Source organism: Saccostrea echinata, unplaced genomic scaffold (assembly GCF_033153115.1).
Source record: "Saccostrea echinata isolate AGI-Se365-2 ecotype Australia unplaced genomic scaffold, CSIRO_AGI_Sech_v1 ptg000062l, whole genome shotgun sequence".
Classification (NCBI taxonomy): domain Eukaryota; kingdom Metazoa; phylum Mollusca; class Bivalvia; order Ostreida; family Ostreidae; genus Saccostrea; species Saccostrea echinata.
Genome location: NW_026889811.1, coordinates 3381185 through 3400281, shown reverse-complemented (window position 1 = coordinate 3400281; position 19097 = coordinate 3381185). Strand labels below are relative to the sequence as shown.

The 19097-nt window shown below is 33.0% G+C and overlaps 4 protein-coding genes across 4 annotated transcripts in view; 2 read left to right on the top strand and 2 right to left on the bottom strand.

Annotated features, from left to right (window-relative positions):
* LOC133175511 (sorting nexin-21-like) overlaps nucleotides 1-19097 on the bottom strand; it is a 182616-nt gene that overhangs the window by 60463 nt on the left and 103056 nt on the right. The window lies entirely within an intron of this gene.
* LOC133175475 (uncharacterized) lies at nucleotides 1739-9483 on the top strand. Its single transcript, XM_061310574.1, has 8 exons — nucleotides 1739-1772; nucleotides 6181-6245; nucleotides 6567-6650; nucleotides 7991-8062; nucleotides 8206-8311; nucleotides 8416-8510; nucleotides 8741-8809; nucleotides 9303-9483. The coding sequence occupies exons 1-8, from the start codon at nucleotides 1757-1759 to the stop codon at nucleotides 9456-9458; spliced, it is 663 nt and encodes a 220-aa protein (XP_061166558.1). The 5' UTR covers nucleotides 1739-1756; the 3' UTR covers nucleotides 9459-9483.
* On the bottom strand, nucleotides 11617-13085 carry LOC133175231 (uncharacterized). Its single transcript, XM_061310339.1, has 2 exons — nucleotides 13030-13085; nucleotides 11617-12454 (listed from the first exon to the last, which is right to left on the bottom strand). Exon 2 carries the CDS (start codon nucleotides 12443-12445, stop codon nucleotides 11642-11644), a length of 804 nt encoding a protein of 267 aa, XP_061166323.1. The 5' UTR covers nucleotides 12446-12454; nucleotides 13030-13085; the 3' UTR covers nucleotides 11617-11641.
* Nucleotides 17396-18888, top strand: LOC133175297 (GTP-binding protein RAD-like). The gene is made up of 4 exons (XM_061310393.1): nucleotides 17396-17909; nucleotides 18015-18097; nucleotides 18184-18367; nucleotides 18589-18888. The coding sequence occupies exons 1-4, from the start codon at nucleotides 17396-17398 to the stop codon at nucleotides 18858-18860; spliced, it is 1053 nt and encodes a 350-aa protein (XP_061166377.1). The 3' UTR covers nucleotides 18861-18888.

Genomic DNA, 19097 nt, shown 5'->3' with positions numbered 1-19097 from the left:
CACAGGAATTGCACTTATCAAATATGAACGCCTTTTCAATTGTCATTCAAAAGTACACGTAATCACCGAAGTTAAATTTTTGAAAATTAGGTCAAAAGTGAAGGTCAAGGTTAAGGGGTCAAAAATCATAGTATGCTCGGAAACACCTTGTTATAGGTAATGCATATGTCAAATATGAAAGCCCTATCTATTCTCAATCAAAAATTAAAATGCAAAGATAAAATTTTTGAAAAGTAGGTCAAACTTTAATGTCACGGGAGTAAAAACCATAGTATATTTGGAAAGGTCTTGTCACAGGTAATATACATGTGTGCTATGAAAGCACCATCTTTTCTCATTCAAAAGTTATGACCAATTTAAAGTAATGTTAAACTTTTTGAAAAGTAGGCCAAACTTCAAGGTCACAGGGTCAAAAATCATAGTATATTTGGAAAAGTAATGTACATGTGAAAAATGAAAGCCATATCTCCTCGTATTCAAAAGTTATGACCAAGTTTAAAGTTTTTTGTGACAGACAGACTGACAGACGGAGAGACTGACAGATGGACAGACTGAAAGAAGAATGATATTGAATGCCCCCTCACTTTCGCAAAAGCGGGGGGCAATAAACAATGTTTTTTATTGGCCCATGCAAACTCTTATGAGGCCAATCAGAGAGTTCACTTCTAACCCCGTCAAATTGTCTATATGTGGAACGGAGGGGATCAGAAACCCTGGACTTTGGAAGGTGCATCTCCATAAAATAAATTAATTTGATTGCAAAATGCAAAAAAGCAGGGAACTGTAAAATCAAATATAACTTTCAAGTGCAACTGAAGCACATAAAAGATTAAATGACTGATAAGAGGAAATCTTTACAGCATGAGTGATTCATTTAAATATAAGGGTAGTGGGACACATAAGGTATATTTGATCTTGTCTCAAATTTTGTGCAGTTTTGCAGACAAATATGTTTACAATTAATGACATTATTTAAAATTTAGGTTAAAAGTGTGAATTATGGTGTGAAATATGGTCGTTCATGTACAAACATGTCCAAAAAACTGCAGATCACACCGTACCCGGACACCTGCAATATACGAAGAAAATAGAGGTCTTTTTAAAATGTTTAGTATGCAACATAGAAAATATAGTAACCCTTTATCTGAGATCATGATCCAAATTTTGCATGTAAGTCTCAAAAGTGATTATTTGGATTTTATTTCTATAGTAATATTTACTATTATTGTAATAAGAAATTTTACTGTCTAGTTGCTTTTGTCTATGTCAGACAAATTCGAAATTGTTATTTTCCTGTTCATAGAGTCGAACAAAAAATGTAATTCCTGAATACTTATTATTTCATTCTTTTGTTGTAAAAAAAAAAATCATGCGTTAACACAATGCTACTTTGAAATTCCTGCATCAGGTAGACCAAAGACACTTTCGTTTGGATTTCACAAATGCAGAGAAGCAGTAGTAAGTGAATTTATTACAAAGGTAAAATTCATTTATTAGACACATACATGTCTAATTGCTAAGTAGTGTTTTTATAACTGCTGCTTTTCAATAATATTTTACTTTCTCGCCAAATTTAGTACAAGTATGTACATATGTAATCTGATGGTATTTATAGGTATCAACAATTGCTCAGGCTATGAACACGACACGAAATACATTGTACTTATTCCTAAATGTACTTAAGGACTGATAACACTATTACTTGACTCAGAATTCAGATAAGTAATCTAATTAAATGCTGGGATGTTTTAGTGGAATGCTCGATATGAAATGTGAGTACTGTTTGACTTACCATCTTAATTTTTATTTTTATTTTTGGCAGTGATGTCCTTATTTCTTCTGTTCGATTTTTTCTGCTTCTCACTGTCAGACTGGCTCATTTTATTTGGAGCATTTTGAATTAAATATATGGAGATAACGAACAGTATTCAAGCTCAAAAGTCCATTATGCAATACAAATTTTGGAATAGAGTAAACACGGACTTCTAAAACATCAGAGGTGGGATCAGGTGCCATGGAGGAGTGAGCATCCCCTGCCGACCGGTCACACCCGCCATGTTCTCCTTATCATGATCGGGAAATAACGGAAACATCCGTCGACAATTCAGTGTGTAAATAATGGCTTAACAATTGATATGAAAAACGTCAATCAGCAATTGACTTAATTATAAATTGCATTTGCTGACAAGGTTATTGTATCGACTAAAGAACTTACGAAATGACTTTAAACGAGACTGCTGATATTCTTATTTTATAAACTTGTTTGTCAATGACTTACCTCGTTTTAGAAATTGTTCATACTTAAAGCAAGTATTGCGTATCGAATCAACTGAGAGATATAAACCCCTTATGCAGGTGATGAAGGTATATTGCTGCACAAGTAGGAAGTTTACGATTGAAAAGTTAAAGTCATCACGTTTATCATAAAGCTTGGTTGTTAGATTACCATTAACGTCTTTTTCAAGTAAAATATCCAAATATGAAACAGATGTGTCAGACACTGTGGTATCTTTTATTTCAAGCTCACCGGGATATATCGTATCGACATAAGAAATAACCATTTTCAATTGATAATACGTCGTCGATATATCTAAATGTTGAGTTGAAGGCCACAGCAAGTGTTTTCTTCTTTTTAAAGGATTTTGAACAAATTCTGCTTCATATGAATACAAAAATAGGTCTGCTAATAACGGGGCGAAATTGATACCCATGGGAATTCCAATAGATTGTTGGAAGATCTGGTCTCGAAAAACCACATAGATATTGTCAATCAGAAACTCAAGCATCTTTTTTAATATCAACTTCAGAGTACTTGTGTGTACAATCAGAATCTTTATTTAACAAAATAATTTTGCAAATGACCAATGACAAGGTAAGTAAATTTACGAGTTCCATTTTTATTGAAAGAGCAGCTGTCAATGATATCAAAAAGCTTTTAGTGAGGAGTAAAGAAGTAGCAATAGGTAGTGCTAAATTTCTACAGCTTTTCTTGGAATATTCTAAATATCTTTTTCATAATTCTCATTGCCTGGTTAGAGTATGATCCATTGGTCATAACTTTTGAATGAGAAAAGATAGGGATTTCATATTTCAATGTTCATTACCTGAGAAGAGATCTTTTCAAATATACTTTTCAAAAATTTTAACATTGGTGATAACTTATGAATGAGAGAAGATATTGCGTTCAAAATTACCTATGAGAATACATTTCCATTTGCATTATGATTTTTGACCCCGTGACCTTGAAGTTTGAGCTAATTAAAAAAAAAAAATTAACATTAATTATAACTTTGGAATGAGAGAATATATAGGGTATTCATATTTGATATGTGTATTACATGTTACAAGACCTTTATGAATGTTTTATGCTTTGCGAACCTTAACCTTAAAGTTAACCTACAGTTCTTTTGAAAATTTTAACACTGGTAATAACTTTTGAATGAAAGAAGATAGGGCATATCATTACTGTGACAATACCTTTCAGAAAGCATTAGATGCAACGTCAGGAATTCCTACTCAACGTTGTAACGCCAAAAAGGCGTCGAAATGGATTGATTTTGACGTGAGGTATATAAAATGTATATTTCAAGAATAATTGATCATATTGAAGTAATAGTAATTTGTGATCAGAACAGATAGTTACTTAGTATCATTTTTGACTTTATGACCTTGTTATCTAAAATTTTAACTTTAGCAGTAACTTTTGCTTCAGAAGAGACTGGGTTTTCATACTTTTTTCATATGGACATAACTTGTGACAAAACCTTTCAGACTGTATCATGATATTTGACCTCATTACTTTGATCTTGAAGTTTAATGCAGTTTAACGAAACTTTAATCTTTACCGTAACTTTTATTAATTAAAAAAATATCTTTTTTGTATGATGGGAAGACAGGACACACAGACAAGATAGTTACAATATGCCATAAATTATTGCATCCCAACTGAAACCGGGGGGACCACAATTCTTTTGAATTTGCTTGTTTAAAAAAATACAAGAAAATGAATGACTTTTCAATGAAGAAAACGCCAGAGATACCGAGGCTGTCGTTAATGAATTGACAAGGAAATGTCATACTGATATTATACACGAGCTTCTTTTGAAAGGTTCAATGTAAAAGTAAATCAGCTACTGGCAATACTGACCTTTCATGAAATCAAAAATATTTTGAAAATGATTTTACCTTTACACATTATAAAATTTTGTAAATCATATAACATTTATATGACCAATACCGATAAAAACATTTAATTTTCGACTTGAAATTTAAAGTCTGTATTATTTTGGAATTTAAAATATCTTTTTTGAACATAAAGTATCACGTTTGTTAAAAAAAATAGCAGTTTTATTATGTTTTCGAACACGTTTGTGTGTATATACTGTATACATATAAATTGAATGCTGTAATTAACATGCAGTATGTAATACTTGTATGAAACATCCCCTTGTACGACAGACCTAGCTTTGTCTAGGCAATGATCCGACAGGGGATTGGATTGAGCCGAATCACTTGTTCAAGATTCAAAATAAACTATTCAAAATAAGCTATAAAAGGGTACGAATGAAAACTGAGCTGTGATTAGTCAGAAAAAAATATCCTCAAGTATTGCAAATATCAAATCCAAATCTTGACAGATTACAATCTGTGCCATACTTCCAACATCATCTAAGTGGAGTATATTCCATGCAGGCAAAAAGGCTGTAGCCTTCACAACTTTTTCTCAAAGATTTTTCATGAGATCTCAAAGAACATATTAAATACTGTGGTCTTCAATGTAGAATCGTTTAAGGAAGTATGCCCCCTCTATATTTCTACATTAAAAAGCGATCCCTTGAAATGGACCAGCAACAAATTAAAATTCTAGGGGAATTTGATATCACGAAAATAGATGCCACTTCGGAAAGTGATCCATCATTTTTGTGATTTTCCGTCGCTTGTCCTCGGTAAGTTTGAGATCTTTTTTTGTATTCATATGAAGCAGAATTTGTCCAAAATCTTGTACGTGAAAAGAAGAAAACACTTGCTGTGGCGTTCAACTCGACATTTAGATATATCGACGACGTATTGTCAATTAACAATGGCTATTTTCATTCTTGTGCCGATACGATATATCCTGGTGAACTTGAGATAAAAGATACCACAGAGTCTGACACATCTGTTTCATATTTGGATATTTTACTTGAAAAAGACGTTAATGGTAATCTAACAACCAAGCTTTATGATAAACGTGATGACTTTAACTTTTCAATCGTCAACTTCCCTTACTTATGCAGCAATATACCTTCATCACCTGCATACGGGGTATATATCTCTCAGTTGATTCGATACGCAAGAGCATGCTCTACGTATGAACAATTTCTAAAACGAGGTAAATTATTGACAAATAAGTTGATGAAACAAGAATATCAGCAGTCTCGTTTAAAGTCATCATTTCGTAAGTTCTATGGTCGATACAATGACCTTGTCAGCAAATACAACTTATCATTGAGTCAAATGCTGACTGACGTTTTTCATACTAATTGTTTGGCCATTATTTACACACTGAATTGTCGACGGATTTTTCCGTTATTTCCCGATCATGACAAGGAGCACACGGCGGGTGTGACCGGTCGGCAGGGGATGCTCACTCCTCCATGGCACCTGATCCCACCTCTGATGTTTGGAGGTCCGTGTTTGCTCTGCTCCTATTTTTTATTGTATAATGGACTTTTGAGCTTGAATACTGTTCGTTATCTCCATATATTTCATCTAGAAATAAGGACTAATCCCTCAAACACCTGGAAGCTTATGGACTTGGAAAAATCGTGTGATACTGGTTTGTTTCAAGTTGAAACTAGTATATCCAATGGATCTGAGAAGAATTGTTTGGAAATGAATGAAAAATAAAAGCAATTGGGTTGAATTTCTTAATCAATGGTTACAACTATTATTAACTTTAGAAGATCTATATCAAGATTTCTACGAATCCTTTTCAGGGGCCTTGATCTGTAAGATATGACATTGAAACAAGAACATGACAAACATACTCAATTCTGAATTCTTGTCATGATTTCACTATCATAATGTCTGGTGACCTTGACCTTTGAGTAATCACCTTTGTCAGGGTAATTAATTGATTTCCGAGAAAACTCGCATATTTGAGAAACTAATGCAAGATTGATCCTCTATTTTTATTAGGTCCCACGAGAGGTTTCGCGCTTGCTACATGGTTCGCTATGGTGACGTACACTGATTCCATTTCAGTAAGTGAGTACACATTAGAAACCATTTTGTTTTTACAACTCATAAAAAAAAAGTTTTATTTTTATCAATAGTCGGCTTAGAAGAGTCTTTATGAGGCAGACTGAGGTCTCTAATCTTAGCCTTGACCTCAAGATAAGACACTTGACCTTTGACAAAACTGCTTCCATGCTATATTCGTCACGTATATCGTCTAACTTTTCATGCTTTCTATCAATTCTTGTACATTGTCGTTTGCTTGTCACACTACGAGATCGTCAGACAGTTCGTTAACATGTCATTCGTCACGTATGGATCATATTTTCTTTTCATTGACCCCCTAGGTTATTGGGCCCACTTGCTTCAGATGTGATCGCGAAGTGCTTCCTACGACGTGCTCTTCTGTTGTTACATGTGGTCCACATGAGGTATATTTTGACATTTACTTCTTTAATTTTGAATGATGAAAATATTTATTACCAGTCGTGTAGGTGTACAGCAACAATAAGCTGATGAAAGCTGTAGTGCTAATTTTCCTTGCGTCATGGAAAGAATAAACATCAATGGAATGTTCATCCCTTTCGATTCAAAGAGGACAACAAACCGGGAATTTTAGCAGGTTTATAATTACCGTAAAGTTATTAAATGCAATTAATATTTGTTTGCTAGTTTCCTTTTAAGATACTGTAAATCACTTTTTATTCGCGAGAACTTTATTTATGCGAGACAGTGTGCTCGCGAAAATTTCATTCTCGTGTATATTAGTATTCCTAAAGATTATACATAGCAATAACAACAATTCATGAATATTCTGTCTCGTTAATAAAGAGTCAATGACTATCTTGCGAAAATAAGGTGGTTTTTTTTTTTTTTTAGTTTTTTAGAAAATTTAGTGATCTACAGTATTTGAAAAAGCATCATGTAAGAAAATGTTTGTTTGTTTTTTCTTAAAATCCAATTAGACTCCATAATACTCCACACCATTATTATTTCTTTATAAAATCAGTGGTAAAATTTAACTAACTTCTAAATACTTATCCCTCCATAGGAAATTTTTTTTGAAATATGTGACAGTATTTCGTTGGCTATCATAAATATTAAAGAAATGTTTTAAGTGATTGTTGCAATAATTCTGCAATCTCAATTATTCTGCCTAACTGATGTACTTTAAAATTCTTACTTTTGATGTTCCTCATAAATATATACATTTTTTAAAAATCACTTTTTGCAGTTTTTAAGAAATCTTTTCTCAGAAGTCCAAATTAACATGGCTAAACTTACTCATTTTACGCCAGAAACGGATTGCTATAAAGTGCAATATAGTTCTAAATGAACAAAATAGCTATGTTATTAATCAATATCAGTATCAAATTTAATGTTTTACTTTTTGAAGAAAATATGCAAGAACAAACGTATTTATGGTGATGCAGAGAAAATTTGAACTAAATTTTAAATTTTCATTTTCTCCAAATATTGTTTTCTTACAACGTTATTCAGAAATTTAAGATTAAGTTAAGATTAAGAAATGAAAAGTTAAGATTTCGTTTTTTTAAAAATATTATTTTTGCAAATATTTTGAGTGTTAACGCTCATGTATTATTTCAAATTATCAAATGACATGCAGTGAAGAAATTATATCAAAAATTTAAAGGAAAAACAATTCCAGATATCATATCTCAAGAATTTGATCATTGACCTTGACCTCATATCTATGTTCATGCTTTTTGAGAAAAAATGTTTGATTTTAGCAAGTGTCTTAAAATTTCAGATATGTGCGATCGAGAAAGGGGTCGACTTCTTAAACAATGATGTCTTCTGGTCCGGCTGCAAAGACAAAAGAGTAGGCCTAAATAATCTGACAATACAAGCTAATGATTTAAACTAGTACATATAATGCATCATCTCATTCATCTGTGTTATTTACAATATGACAAAGCATAGCTGACTTATTTCAATGATAAAGGCACACATGCATTATTTTAGGACTGTGCCAGTAACAAAAGAAGAAACTCACCCGATGACGTCACTGTCACGTGCTCAACTTGTTGTGATGGCAACTTATGTAACTCTGAGGGCTGTGGGAAAGCAGGTTTGATGAAATAAAAAAGGGAAAATAACATTTATATTTTACATATATATATCTTTCTTTATGGACAGGATCTAAATAAATCTTTTTATTAAACGAAACAACAGGATTTCCACAAGGTGGGCTCCATGTTTGTTTTAACTGCGCCAATATGACGTCATCATCCAATTGTTCCCGTGTTGCCATGTGCCAAAAGGACGAGGTATTTAATTAAAATAAATAATTTATGATTTTTGTTTTGTGGAAATTAAATTATTCGCAGAACAGGACATTTTCAAATGTTTTCACTGAAGACCTTCACAATTTTCACGATGATACTATATATATAAAAATATGCTACACTGTACAATAAGAGAACCACTACATCTAAGGCAAGGTAGGAGTTGATGTGATTGTTATAACGTAGTAATCAGTTTATGTAAATTTCAACAGGTTTGTTACTTTGAAGAAGTGCCACACAAACACAGTGTTGTCTACCGTTCCGGTTGTAGAAACTTGCCGGTAACTTATCATAAATACAGTAATTTAGGACACATGCTACAAACAAAAAAAAATCGATGCATGTACCGGATTGGTATGTATTTTTGGACTCACAAGTGTATTTGGGTTGTAAATGATCTATACATAAAATCTCTAAAATATTAAGAAATTGTAAACTTTCTATGTTGTTCAAATTTCAACCTTTTTGCCACCATTTATTTAAATCTATACAAGAATCTTTCATCACTTTATGGAACATTACTGAGAAACTTCGAATGAAATGAAACGTCTATCTTATTCATTTTACTTATAATTAATTGTTATTTTCATGATTTCGGAATAAAACGTTTGTATCATCTCTCCTTAAAACAGTTTTATATTCCAAAGTTTTGATTTATGCTTACATTTATTCATTTACACTTCGCCATCTTGGTCACTTCAGCTTTTCAGACATATTATTCATGCGACTTGGATATACATGCAATGTGTCTAAAGATAAGTATTTTTTTTTCAGGACTGTAAAACGAGTCGGTCATGTGGAGGTTGTTGTCTTGGAAATTTTTGTAATTCTGGGTGTAATCCGTACGACAACCTTAAGCCACCTTACCAATACGTCACACTGACGAATCCCTCAGGACTGGCGTGGATAACGATCCCTCCTCAACAGTGATTGGTCAGCTGTTATCCCCATTATATGAAACACAACCATTCTTTGTTGCGTCACTTATTGTAAATAAAGGTTTCGGGATATACATTTATTTCCTACCATAAAAATAGTTTTAACCTTCTTCGAATGTTTGATGGAAACAAACTTTCAAGGGAGTGCAAAATTATCAAAGTATAGGAAATTCTGTTTCAGGATGCTTTGTAGGGCGAAGTTTAATTTTCCTACTGCTCTTTAAATGACATTTCATTTCTAAAAGTAGGAAAGAAAAGTAAATAGAGTCTAAGCATTTCATCTTCACAACTCTAGACTGGTCTACTTGTTAACACCTGGTCTGAAGAAAACAGGTGCGCATAATGTTCTCCAGCTCAACAACATTTCCTTCATTTAATGCGACAGGAACAGCATTTTCAACTAATACCAAGAGTAGCACTTTTATAAATAACATACAATGATCTAGAATCTGAATCCTGCATCAATATGTTGTCTACCTGTGTAGAAACCTTTTTTTTCAATTTTAACGTATGTCACTCGTGACATGATTCGTATCAAGTTTTTTTTTTTTTGAGAAGTATACATGTATTTTGATTACACATATAGCATGACTCAAAATCGCAAAGCAATGGTTTAATTAGCTTGATCTTGCACTTGAATTTTAATATTTAGGTTAATCACTTTAATCTTAGTCATATTTTACTGGATGTGATCACAGCAATAAATTTTTATTATTTATAATATTCGAGTAATATTTATTACTAAAAAAATCCTCCAAATTCATGTGCGTAAGTGTATGATCTTTCTGCACTACTACAATATCATTGGGGTAGTATCAAAAGTCGATTTTTTTGGCCATTTCTCATTGTTGTTGACGTGGTAATCCCCCTCCTCCCCCCCCCCCCAATTTCATCTTCAGAACCAATTTCTACCAAACTTGCCACAAAACAACTTAATGGTAATGGGGGATAAAAATTTGTTCAAATGAAGGACCACGCCCTCTCTCAAGGGGAGATAATTAAGAATAAGTGAAATTTTAACAGCATCTTTCAAAAATCCTCTTCTTAAGAACCACTGGGCCAGAAAATATAAAAAAGTGAAAGCTTTATTGCATAGTGTTAATTCAATTTAATTCAAATCATGATCCTTCTCGTAAAATTATATAATTTTATATATATATATATATATATATATATATATATATATATATATATATATATATATATATATAGCTATGCACTTCATATGTCTATAAAAATACTTCTAAGTTTAGAAGATTTTTATCGATGGTATGCAATTTTCACAAAATATTCCGACTTTACATTTAGCCCCACACTGGGGCCTGACTTTTCCATGCTTTTTAGTAAAGATATTTGAAGAAGTGCATTCTAACTACATACTATGTAACATCCATGTCCTTGCCAGGGCTGAGCCTCTTGGGCAGAGGTAAGGAATTTCTCAATTTATGTTGAGATCCCCTTCATGTTATGTCTATCATGCATTCAATTTGTCCCCAGTAGAAAATATATTTATATGTAAAATGCAATATCACAATACATGTACACATATACTGTACATGTTCAGAATTTACATATATGTAGCCCCACCCTGGGACCTGAACCCCTCAGGTAGGGGTAATGAATTTTTATTTGATATCAAGATCCCCTTGTTTCTTGACAAGTGTTCAGTTCATCTTCTAGACACTTGCAAGTAAAGAATCTCTAAATATGAAATACATTTAGAAATATACTATATATAGCCCTGCCCACTTTCCCAAAATATATAGAGTAAGACTGATATAAAAAAAAATACATAATGAGGTAGTCAAAGTTTTATGACCCAGAGCCAGAACCCCTTGGGTATGGGGTAATGAATTTCATTTTTGTTGATGCACCTTTGCCTTGTTATAACTATGCACCCAGTGTGGGTCCTTGATACTTAATAGAGATATTTTGAAATATAGCATACTTTTTTATTGTTATCTTGGCCCCATCCCATGATCTATGATGAGTTATGCTAAAATATTGACTAAATGTTTGTAAAATTATATTAAATATAAAATATTTATATTGATCATTGTGTCAACTTTACATAATTATGTGTAACTGTTCAATAATTGGATATACTGTTAATGCATTGATATTACAATAGCAAACAATTCATAAAAATAAAAAAAAATAAAAAAAATTTATTCCTCAATTAATAGCTGACATTTTCTGTTGTGTTTCACTGTTATCTTCATTTTTAACATTTTTTTCAACAGTTTTCTCTTTCCACAATATTTCATAATAACTGTCATTTAAATAAGCATCCCTCCCTTCATAAGCAGAGAATGTCTTGCCATGCAATAGAACTTTGTGGGGTCCTTCTTCCCTATTAGGTTGAAATTCCTCTTCACTGAAATGAGTTGGCATGAAGTCCTGAAGGCCTGCCAGTGTCATCGCTGTGTAGATTTTCTGCTGTGGTTCATAGTAAATAAAGAAAATCCTCTTCTTCATGCCTGACATTACTCTATAGAAATCTGACACACAGAAGGCTGACAAAACCCCAGCTAAAGCTACTTGGGCATAAATACTGTATGGCAGAAAGTACGCCATTACACAAGAGGCTGGAATACCAAACATAGGAATTTGTTTTCTTGTTTTCATAAACTGTAAAACTTCTTTTCCATACGGGTCAGCATAGATCAGTTTCCCAAACTCTTCATCACAGAACTTGACATTGGCAATGAGAGCTGATATCATTAGGTGCTTTTCCCTAGGGGTTAGACTAGGGTCATTGACAATATGGAAATGAAGCTGCAATTTTTTATCCTTAAGGGAGAGAACTCTGTTCTTTTTTATATCGTCTGTAGATTTGTCACTGTAGTGCCTTGTTGAGTTAAATACACTGAAATTACTAAGCAGATTCACTCGATTACGCACACTATTCTGCATCAAGTGAGATGATGGAGACACCATCATCCTTCTTATTATAGTCCTTGAAGTGTTCTGCAACATATCTTTGAACTGAAATTTTGAGAAGAAATGTTCTCAAGTTAAAAGTGATCAAATAAACATTTCTGATCCTAGATATTAAACCAAGTAAGTACATAGTTATGATGAGCAAGGTGATATAGTATCTTAACAGAAGTTAAGAGGGTGTCAATTATTGTATAGTGTTAAAAAATAAACCAGTCCACCAAAGGTTGATTTGAGAGAAGCGGAGTTCGGCCGAGGATTGCCGATTGGTAATTTTCCCAAAGACAGCATCTCTGAGTTGTATAATGTATCGTGTTGTTTTTGGTACATGTAACTTGTTTTTGGACCAACCAACGTTAACCCTGAATAATTTATACATTATAATTTTTTTGGTTATCAATCAAGAAAATCATTGATTGTCACATAGTAATGATAGTTGCAGAATGAACATTATGAATGACTTTTATGAGAATGAAATCAATGTGTAAATTGTACGTTATTCCGAATTTTCTCAAATCATATGGACATGCTGAATCATAAATAAGCGGTGCCTGATAAGCGTAATCATAAGTTTTGTTTAAATTAAAAACAACGTTTAATATTAAAAGTGAAAAAGATACTACCTAAATTCTTTAGTGTACAAATTTCAATTATTAATTCATTAATTGTCCGATAAAAAAAATAAAGTAATTCCTCGTTTAGTATATTACGTATGGCGATCCCGATTAAAATAAAACTGAGAAGTCCCTTGGTTTAAAGCTAACAAACGGGAAAATAAACAAGAAACTTTGCAAATTCAATCACTATCTGACTCAAACGGTCGGTGCAATATTGGAGTTGAAAGCAGATTATGGAACTATTTTAAAAATTTGCAATATTTTGAAAAAGTATCACATTTTTTGTTTCCAAGGCAACGCTAGCCATTTTGGAAATATTAAACCAGAAATTTGTGGAGACTCCATCTTCGCTAGGCAAGGGTTTCTGATACGCTACTCTCCTCATAAGCCCTTGGGTTTATCAGGAGAGTAACGTATCAGAAACCCTTGCCTAGCGAAGATGTGGAGACTCTTACAATCAATATTTTGCAGTTTGAAATATCCTCGTGTACCCATATTTCGACAGTCTAACAACATGTGTCAGTTCTATATATATGTAACAGGAGAGGAGAAAAATGCAGCGGACCAGACCGGGATTCGAACCCGGGCCCCCTCAATCTCCAGTCAGGTGCTCTACAAACTGAGCTATCTGGCCACCGGCGATCGAAGTCCTCTGACCGCCACATATATTATTCACAGACACTTGATTCGGTAATATAATAAGTGTCTGTAATATTATTTAAGAAATAATGTCCGCGTTGGAGGAATTGTTGTTGGAGAATATACCCGGATTGTCGAGAGATTTTGTTGGTAAATAAAAACCGAGCCCGATTTTAATTTGATTGGCCAATTTTCTTGACTTGTAAAGAGTACTATGGTGGCATATTTCTGCCCCTTGTGTGCAAGTTATTTTTCTGTCAAATATGTCGACATGCAAGATAAATATGTTGACATGCAAGATAGTTATGCCAACATGCAACATAACTATGTTGACATGCAAGAAAATTGCAATAAAATAAGAATTATAAAAAAATCTTTAAGATATCTCAAAAATTGCCCACATGTGACTTCCAATATGCTAGATGCTACTTATTTATGTCGACATGCAAGTTATTTATGTTGACATGCGAAATAAAAATGTTGGCATGCAAGTTATTTATGTCAACATGCAACTTACGTATGTTAACATGCTACTTATTTATGTCAACATGCAACTTAGTTATGTCAACATGCAATTTGTTTATGTCAACATGTAACTTAGTTATGTTGACATGCGAGATAGATATGTTGACATGCAACTTAGTTATGTTGAGAAGCGGATATATATATATATATATATATATATATATATATATATATATATATATATATATATATATATATATATATATATATATATATATATATATATATATGATTTTAAAAAAGTAAATATCCAAAAATCTTAAGACTCATGAATCCCAAAAGAGTTTACAGTGAATATGATCGATTTGTGATTTCATTTTGGATATATACTTTTTAGAATATGATCAATTTTTCAAAATGATAAGATTTTGAATTAAATGATTAAATTTGAATGCAAAAGAAGTTATGTGATACACAATTTGAACATTTTTGCGAGCGTGCAGATTCGTTACTACCCAAGACACGTGCAATGAGGCACGGTTCTGTTTTATTTTTCTGTCGGTAAAATTGAAGTTGATTTTAATGATCGAAAATTTATTTAAGCAAATATTGCAGTTTAAATTATTTTCTATAATATGAGGTGGACAACAAAGCATAAATTGGATTTCCTTAGATAAAATGTCCTGGCGATTCAGAACGTGACCGTAGATTATAAAACGTTTTTAGGGCCCTTCTCTGCGGGCTACCTATAGTAATTAGTGTGTCCGTCCGTCCATCTGTTCGTCTGAGGTCTCTTTTAAAGGGTGTGCAGTGACCTTGAACTATGTTTTAAGGTCTAAGATCAAGTTCATAGCAGAACTGTATCTGAAAAATGCATGCAACATAAATAAGTTGCATGTCGACATAAATATGTTGCATGTCAACATATTTATCTCGCATGTCAACATAACCAAGATGCATGTCGACATAAATAAGTTGCATGTAGACATAAATAAGTTGCATATCAACATATTTATCTCGCATGTTAACATAAATAAAATGCATGTTGACATAAATAAGTAGCATCTAGCATGTTGGACGTCACATGTGGGCAATATTTGAGATTTTTGAAGATTTTTTATAATTTTTATTTGATTACAATTTTCTTGCATGTCAACATAGTTATGTTGCATGTTGACATAACTATCTTGCATGTCAACATATTTATCTTGCATGTCGACATATTTGATAGAAAAATAACTTGCACACAAGGGGCAGAAATATGCCACCATAGCGTACAGACGAACCAGCTCTACATACTTCTTTAAGGTGGCGGATGTCCACTCATACTACCCATAGTCCTCTGCGTCTCCGCACACAGAGAGTTGGTTTGGTACACACGAACTCTGGCGGAAGTTTGGATATCCACTATCTGGATTTCAGTTTCCTGCTGGGTTAAACCACAGGTGCTTGTGGACAAAACTCTGCTATTATGATGCACTCCCCTTTTAGTTTAAAAATAATTTTTTTTTTTTTTATAATTTTCTTTTATTTTTTTTCTCTTATCTAGATGTTCATGATCAAATATCACATCGATTCTAATACATGTAACATTCATTACCCATATATATATATATATATATATATATATATATATATATATATATATATATATATATATATATATATATATATATATATATATATATATATATATATATATATATATATATATATATATATATATAACCTTCTCTCTTTATACATACATATACTAGGGGTATACATACATACAAGTCATACATATGGGTAACGAATATTATTAGAATTTGCATCTGCGTCGGAATTTCAATGTGATTTTTGATCAGGAACATGTATATGAAGTAGTAATAGATTTAAAAAAAATAAAGAAAATTATATTAAAAAAATCATAGGGGAGTGCATTGTAAAAGCAGGGTCCTGTCCAAAAACACATGTGGGTTAAACTGCCTTCCTTCATTACTTTCTTGAGATTTTTTTTCCTTCTCTTTTTCTATTATCGGCTTTGGTTTCTGTACATGTATAACAGTTAAATTTTTACACATTTGATTGGTAACCCTGATTAGCAAAACCCCCTTTACAGGGACAAGCAGTGGTTTTTAACATAAAAGTATCAAGAAGATAATGAGAGAGAGAGAGAGAGAGAGAGCAACCATCGCCGGTTAGAGAGAGCGAGTTATGCTCGGTGGAACGTTAGAAACATTGTTCTGGAGTTTATTCACACACGTGTACATTGTCTTATTTTATTACGTCAAAATCATAAGATTAGTTGTTACTCCTTAAAATATTCGATTCTCTGTCTATTGTTTTGAACAGGAGGTCTTTCAACTCCATAGTATATTAATTTCACAGTTTATATGAAAACAATTTTTTATTTTTATAATATCGATGACCGATGAAGATATGCCCAGCAGATACTACTAGTAATACCATACTTGATCTCATACACAAAGTGGAGATGGTTTACCATATTTAAACTTTGTCAAAGAGATAAGGATTACTTTCCAGTATTTTCAGCATTTGGTTTCAGGTTCAAGTAGAAAGTAAAAAATAATATATCAAATCCCATTTAATTTCTATTTATTAAAGATCCAAAGACCTTCATTTTTGTCAAGTCCATTTGATTATTACTAGTACACGTATTTTAAAACATTTTACCTCCTGCAATGTATTATCATTATAGAAGCTAATGTACTTTACCAATATTTGTATGGAGGTTAATTCTATTATATTCATTCATATCACTCTTCAATAATTCAGTTTATCTAGAAATTCTGTATTCACCTTGTAAGACTGTCTTAACCTCTTCCTAGCACCACGCCCTGGCTACATGTAGGACCCTAGAGGTGTCCAAGGAAAATCATGTAGACAGAGTCCTTATGTCATGTACCGAAAACTTCATTATCTACTCAAGGTACTTAATACATTATACATTTAAAAGAAAGGATTCACATAAATGTTTGCAAAAGACACCACAATGTGTATTTCTATGTCCATTAAATATGAAAAAGAGATCTTTAAAGTTGTCTATGAAATATGAGACAAAGTTTACGTGCAGTTGTTTGTAAACATTGAATACCATTATCCATTTTTATAAGGAATGCTAGAAATAGACAACCACGTGATGTATTCGTTGACATTTCTTGCCTGTGAATTATTAACACTTGCAGTCCAAACATGTAGTATATAAAACGTTTACTCTCCACCAGAACCACATTAGTAACTTTGACTCTCAGAGAATTCTCTTACAATGAAATCAAACGATCCGCAAATTGCAGTTGATGAAATCTATCATCCTTTTCGTGAACATGCCAAAACTTTGGCAGCCTTCGATTTTAAGAAGTTAAATCTTCCACCTGTTCGAGTGCGGGCCTCTACGTTTTCTTGTAGACGTCCTTCCGTCAGAAGTACTCTGGTTACGGACGTACAGAGGGTACGTAACTTCTCCCTGTCTAACCTTGGAATCGAAAACAAAGGCGACAGCTTCCGAAACAGCTCTGAAATCGTGGGGTCGCCCGGAAAAACAAAATATTCAAGAAGGAGAAGAAGCCTGAAGAAAGAACAGCAGTTTTACCCGATCAGCGTGACAATTGATGAAAATAGCGACGATTTCATAAGACCCATATGTAACAGTATCGGAAAAGCCTATAATAGTAAAGGAGGGACTTTCAGAATTAAAGTCATCGGAGACAAATTGGTTGGGAAAACCATGATGGTCAAACAGATGACGACATCGGAGTTCGTCGGACTTCAAGAAATGACGGGTAAGCGACCGTTTTTTATTTGTTAGACGAGAGATAAAAATTGCATTTTGCATTCTTTATGTTGCTTGTTTATCAGATTCTAAAATTGATTTGTTCTTCTTCCAGAAAAATCTAATTTTACCACAATACCTGTGCACTTAGATGGAGAGGAATCCATTGTTGAGTTGGAGGAGGTTGAGTTTTACGAGGTAAGATGATCATGTCATTCAAAATTTGTTGCATTTTTGGGGGGTACTTATATTTGCAACACTGAGGATGTCTGTTTATTTTACAGCCATACAGACATACCGTCTATGTGGACGCTTTCATAATGATGTACTCTATATCTGATGAAGCCTCGTTCCTGTACGTTCTCCGCGAAGTTTCCCGACTGAGGGAAGCCCTGGACGTTGATCGTCCTATCATCATGGTGGCTAACAAAACCGACCTGAACCGAAACAGAGTGGTGTCTACTAAAGGTGTGTAAGCACAATATGACGTCATAGTTTTATCAGATAGTCATGCAAATATCCCTACGCACTACATATAGTTAAACGCAACATGTATGCTCTTATAATCGGTAATTTGTTCTCAAGGCATAGGACTTATAAAGACAGAGGTTATTAGACTTGGGGAAAAAATCTTGCATTAATCTCACTGATAAAACTTAATAATCATTTTCATATTCTCTGTATTTCAGAAGGTAAAACTGCAGCACAAGTTTTTAGCTGTAAATATGTGGAGACATCTGTTTCATTTCATGTGAAAATTGATGAACTTCTTGTTGCTTTGGTGCGACAAATACGACTCACACTTGACCCTAAGACTATAAATGGAAATGAGTACAGTAAATTAAACAGACACATTCCAAGAAGATTCGTCAGAGCACGGACATTGTTACACAGACTGTTTGGGAGGAAGTCAAAAAGCAGAAGGAATAAAGAAGTTTGTGAAGAAATATTCAAATTATGACGATTAAATTGTATATTTCTGTGATGAAATATCAATTGTTTCAAATTTACATGTTGGTATAATATATTAGCTATCGAGATGACTGGGGCTAGCCTTTGGGCCTCTAAGGAGCACAATCCTTATGGTGGCTTTGAAGGAAAGGTCTCGGACATCTTTTTTTGATGTTTTGTATTTTTTTTAATGTTCAGAAAACATTGAAATTATACCATAACGCATTGTTTATATGCTTTTAATAAA

Coding starts and splice junctions, on each gene's coding strand:
- LOC133175231 (XM_061310339.1), bottom strand. CDS start 12,445: ATGTTGCAGAACACTTCAAGGACTATAATAAGAAGGATGATGGTGTCT.
- LOC133175475 (XM_061310574.1), top strand. Junction 8,063..8,205: donor CCGGCTGCAAAGACAAAAGA/GTAGGCCTAAAT, acceptor GCATTATTTTAG/GACTGTGCCAGTAACAAAAG. Junction 8,511..8,740: donor CCATGTGCCAAAAGGACGAG/GTATTTAATTAA, acceptor AAATTTCAACAG/GTTTGTTACTTTGAAGAAGT.
- LOC133175297 (XM_061310393.1), top strand. CDS start 17,396: ATGAAATCAAACGATCCGCAAATTGCAGTTGATGAAATCTATCATCCT. Junction 17,910..18,014: donor CGGACTTCAAGAAATGACGG/GTAAGCGACCGT, acceptor TTCTTCTTCCAG/AAAAATCTAATTTTACCACA. Junction 18,368..18,588: donor CAGAGTGGTGTCTACTAAAG/GTGTGTAAGCAC, acceptor TCTGTATTTCAG/AAGGTAAAACTGCAGCACAA.